The sequence below is a fragment of the Cryptomeria japonica genome, chromosome 5, assembly GCF_030272615.1.
Source record: "Cryptomeria japonica chromosome 5, Sugi_1.0, whole genome shotgun sequence".
NCBI lineage: Eukaryota > Viridiplantae > Streptophyta > Pinopsida > Cupressales > Cupressaceae > Cryptomeria > Cryptomeria japonica.
Genome location: NC_081409.1, coordinates 310,531,270 through 310,536,746, shown reverse-complemented (window position 1 = coordinate 310,536,746; position 5,477 = coordinate 310,531,270). Strand labels below are relative to the sequence as shown.

Genomic DNA, 5,477 nt, shown 5'->3' with positions numbered 1-5,477 from the left:
TGATTTCTTGGCTAGGGAGTTCTCTTGTTGGGAGGTTCTGTGGGAATTAACCAAATATTGATACTGTTAGAAAATGGATCCATTGAGTTAGAAAAAATTTAGGCGAGGTAAAGGTTTATGCTATGTTAAATAGTTATTTCCTTTTTTCCTTTTCTTGTCAAGAGGACACATCTAGGATTCTTTATGAAAGTCCTTGATTCCTGGGTTCAAATGGTCTTTGCCTTCATAATTGGCCTCCCGGTTTCAACTCGTGGGAGGAAAAAATGTTATTTCCCATTTCGGTTAGGTTGCCTGGGCTACCATTGGAATTTTGGAATGAAAACATTTTCAAGATAATTGCCAATTCTTTTGGCAAGTATAGTGCTACAAATAAGATTTCAAAGCTTAAGAAGTGCTTATTATATGCTAGATTTTGTGTACTTGTGGAGAAAAATATCCTCTAAATTTGGAAAATGTGTGTAGCAGTTTGAGTATGAGGACCCCCTAGTTATTTGTAATGCATGCAATAGGGTGGGTCACAGCTACAACTCTTGCTTAAACAATAAGAAACAATGCTTTGTTTGAAAAAAGGAGAGAAATAAGGATAAAACTTTCCCTATTTCTTAGATGGTTCAAAATACTAATTATAATCAAGGGAGCTCCCCTTTGGATTGTTCAAGGATAGATAATGCTTCAGGGACTAATGATGGATGTGCCAATGATATTATGTCCCCTCCTTGTCACAAGAAAATTCGATTAGGAGAGAAGGATCTTTCCTCTATGCTCAATCAATCAAAGAGCTTTGGACCAATTTTTTAAGCCACCCTGATCTAGGATGGTTCGTGTTTGCTTTAGTTTATTCTGCCTCTTGTTGTTCTAATGTTTTGTAGTTGTTTGTTGTTCTGCTATTTTTTCTTCTGTTGGGCTTAATGCTTCATCTTTCTCTTTGTACAAGGGATCAAGGCCCTTTCAAAATCCCTTCTTATCCAATCAAAATCATATGGAATTTAGTCTTCACTAATATTTACTAGTCATGCAACTAAATACAAAACTATTCAATTACTATCTTACCAAATAGAATTTGATAGTTATTATCAAGTTTGTCACACATGAATGAAGTAGTCAATTTAACCTTATTATGAATATAATTATAATATTATTGTTAATCATATGGAAGCCTCCCACTTTGTTTACCTAGAATCCTTATCATTCTACTTCTTCGAGTTCCTCTTTTTTTAACCTATTGCCACTCCAAACACCTATGAAATTCCTATTTACGTCTCTCCCAACCATCTTCAAATCCTCATCTAATTAATATCAATTGAAGAATCTCATCACGCATAATATTATAATACCATGAACGTGTGGCTGCAATAAAATATAAATTATGATTTTATTTTTATATACAAATGTAATTCTCTTCTCTCTAACATTGCTTAATAAACCTCATTATATAAGCCTTTTTAAGTGTAATGCATAAACACAATTATAACTTTTTAAACTTCTTCATATATAAACTATAATAGTTTATCTATAATTAAAATAAAAAGAATAGAAATAAAATAAAATAAAATCAAATTAAAAATTATGTGTGAATTCACAAATCTATTAGCTATCTCACCAAATAAAGGGATGCGAAGCAACATTTGAAACACGTAATAATCATAAATAAAACAAAATATATATGCACTTAGAATGTATACTTCAATCTCAAACGATGAACTTGACAAAAAGGTAATGCAATTAAGCCAAACTAAAAATCTATACAAAATGACAATTGTTGATTGCAAGCCCTCCTATCTTATTTACTATACAAAGTGGCAATGGTTGATTCCAAGCTTTCTTATCCCATTTCCTAAAGCTTGAACATCTTTCCATTTACTTTAAGTAAGTGTTTCTAGCTTTTTCTTACCTTCCATCTCCAGATCTTCCTGCAGCTTTCATTTCATACACATGAAGATTTCCTGAAAACAATTCAATGAAACATGCATGTTATCAGAAAACAGGCCTTTGGCTGACACCCCAACAGTACATGCAAGCAGTGATCTGCATTGCACTCATGCATGTAAAATACTTAAAACTTAAACTTAAAAATTAATGAAAAAGTTCGAAAACTGAATATAAGACCCCATCCCTTCGCCATTCCTCAGGTCTGGCATGATGCACAAGCCTATTTTTCAGATTGCTTCATTTAGCATCACCAATAATCTCTGCAAGAACATTGTCCTTGTTTGAAATGATGGAAACGGTTTGCATCTCTCACAACAATTTCTCTTCCAACAATCTTGGAGATAAATTTTGTTGCAGTGTGGCATTCAGCACATACTCGAAGGTTTTTAACAACTCTAATAGTTGTTCCAGGGGTCGTGTTTAACAAACCAAATGCAATTGCCAACTTTTCACTATGGTGACAAAGAAGTAATTCTTTTTCCTCCTCTTCCACGTCATTAAGTGAATGTCTTGAATCTGGAAAATACCCTGCTGCCTTCATCTCCCAAGCCAATTCTTCCAACTTTGCATGGATTTCTTCTGTCTGTGGATGTGATCTGTCTCCTACACAGAAAGCATGTACCATTTCATGACCTTCAATCCAACTACATCCAGGAGTCTTTTTAATTCCTCTATCTTTCATCAATCTTCTTACTATTTGAACCTCACCCCATCTGTTCGCTTCTGCATAGATGTTTGAGAGAAGAACATAAGTCGCAGCATTTTTAGGATCGAAATCCAAAAGCAGCATAGCTGTAAATACCCCTAGGCCTATATTCATATGTTGTCGACAGGCACTAAGAAAACACAGCCACACAACCACCACAGGTTTAACTGGCATCTTAATGATAAATTTTAGGGTGTCCTCAAGATAGCCAGCACGAGCAAGAAGGTCAATCATGCACACATGATGATCAACTGTAGGTGTAATGTAATTAGGGCTCCTCATGTGATTGAAGTATGCACAGCCCTGATTTACTAAACCTGCATGGCTGCATGCAAATAGAACACAAGCAAAGCTTACAATATCAGGAAAAGTTCCAGAGTGCTTCATTAATTCAAATATATTGAGAGCATCTTTGCAAAATCCATTTTGTGCGTATCCTGCAATCATGGCATTCCATGAGACCACGTTTCTTTGAGGCATTTTATCAAAAAGTTCACGTGCCTTGTCTATGCTTCCACATTTTGCATACATGTGTACCAAGGCATTTGCAACTGCAACATCTGACAAAAACCCCCCTTCTGTTATGCTTTGATGGATTTCCATACCCTGTTCTAAAGCTCCCATTTTGGCACAGGCTGGCAGGATGCTGGCAAAAGTTGTGGCATTTGGCTTTACAACTGCCAATTGCATTTGCTTGAAAGTTTCTAAGGCCTTTTCAATAAATCCATGTTGTGCATATCCTAGAATCATGGCAGTCCATGAGACCACATTTCTTTGAAGCATTCTGTCAAACAGTTCATATGCCTTGTCTATGCTTCCGCATTTTGCATACATGTCTACCAAAGCACTTCCGACTGAAACATGTGAAAAAAAACCCCCTTCTGTTATGCTTTGGTGGATGTCCATACCCTGTTCCAAAGCTCCCATTTTGGAGCAGGCTGGGAGGATGCTGGCAAAGGTTGTGGAGTCCGGCTTTACACCTGCCAACTGCATTTGCTTGAAAGTTTCTAAAGCCTTTTCGACAAGTCCATTTTGTGTATATCCTACAATCATTGCATTCCATGAGATGGCATCTCTTTGAGACATTCTGTCAAATAGTTCATGTGCCTTGTCTACGCTTCCACATTTCGCATACATGTCTAGCAGGGCATTTCCAACTACAACATCGGACAAAAACCCCCTTTCTGTTATGCTCTGATGGATATCCATGCCCTGTTCCAAAGCTCCCATTTTGGCACAGGCTGGAAGTATGCTGGCAAATGTGAACTGATCGGGCTGGAGACCTGTTCGTTGCATTTGGTGAAACAGTGTAACTGCCTCCCGAGGAAACCCATATCTTCGGTATGCTGCAATAATCGTATTCCATAAGATGTTGCCTGGCTTTTCAATATGGTCAAACACTTTACGAGCATCCACCAGACTCCCGCACATGACATACATGCAAATAAGCTTGTTCTGAATAGTTGCGCATGAGGCCACTGTAAATCGTCGGTGAGCGATGAAAGAGTGAACGTTTTTCCCTTGTGAAAGAGCATTCTTGATAATGCAGGTCTGCAATAGTTGAACATATGTCGAAGAGTTTCCAGGGGGGGTGTGTGTATGAAGGAGAATGCGCAGCGCCTCCTTCAACATAATGCTCTGAAATTCAGATGAGTAGTGGATGGCATTTTATGATTGTAATTGGAGCGTGGAAAATGTGGAGTGTGATTCAGTCTACTCTGCCACAATGACATAGCCAGTGGTGAGCCTGGATGCATTCTCAGTGTAAACATTGACAGTGGTGATTCGTCTCACAGTTCACAAGGAGTATGGAGTAGTTTCAAATTGTTAAAAGACAATTTTACATTCATAGACAGACGGTCTGACAATCTGGAATATAATAGAATCTTTTTTTTTTTTTTTGGTGGAACAACAATTTTTACTAATGGCTAATTAGAATCATTTGTTTAAATTTTCTTGTGAAATCTTGAATCTAAGAGCTTGTTAGTTCTGAGTGCATAAAATGTGAGAAACAAAGTGGTTAATGTAGGAGCATCCCAAGTCAATAAGTCATTTTGCATCAACAAAAAATATTTTCTTTTGATTGACTTCATTTTCAGTTTAGTTTCTTTTGTGTTTCTTATTCAATCCGTATTCAAACACTTACGATAGTGGAATGAATCTTATAGTATGGTATCATATTTGTTCATTTTGATTTGTGGCTTCATCTAGAACATTAGAAATGTTGCACACATACCTGTGTGACCATTTATCATTTATTGATCATTTGACAATGTGGAATGCCAAATCAGCTCAAAGATATCTATAGGTTTTGCTCCAAGTTTAAGGGCCCAATGCTAAAGTTCAATCATTTGATGAACCTTATTGGTCTCAATAGGGGTAATGTTTAGGATGGCATTGATTTTGGAAAAATAATTCACATCTAGATTAACCAAGAATTTTCTACATGAAGATACACTATGGAAGGAGGTCTAGTTCATTTGTAAAATAAAAATTAGCAAAGATCAAGAGATCTAAGAACTAATAAAGTCTAAATAGTTCAGAGTAGAGAAAGAAGATAGAGAGTAGCTCAAGGAAGCCTAATATTTGTGACTACACTAATGTGAAAGTATTGATATTGCACTATAATCAAACAATGGAGGTGTAGCGTGTTGTAAGCCTATTGTAGAAATAAATTAGAATTATTTACAATTGTTGATAATATATATTAATGCAAGTTGATTGTCATAAAAATTTATTAGTTTTGGGTTTTTTTTTCATAGATTGTGTTTGTTTGTATTAATCCCATATGGTTGGAGAATCCTTTTGGACCCTCTATCCATGAATGTATCAAATGGTATTA

The 5,477-nt window shown here is 36.2% G+C and overlaps 1 protein-coding gene across 1 annotated transcript; it reads right to left on the bottom strand.

Annotated features, from left to right (window-relative positions):
* Positions 1 to 1,669: 1,669 nt before the first annotated feature.
* LOC131078301 (pentatricopeptide repeat-containing protein At3g24000, mitochondrial-like) lies at positions 1,670 to 4,473 on the bottom strand. The gene has a single exon (XM_058015965.2). The coding sequence runs from the start codon at positions 4,265 to 4,267 to the stop codon at positions 2,177 to 2,179; it is 2,091 nt and encodes a 696-aa protein (XP_057871948.2). The 5' UTR covers positions 4,268 to 4,473; the 3' UTR covers positions 1,670 to 2,176.
* Positions 4,474 to 5,477: the final 1,004 nt, after the last annotated feature.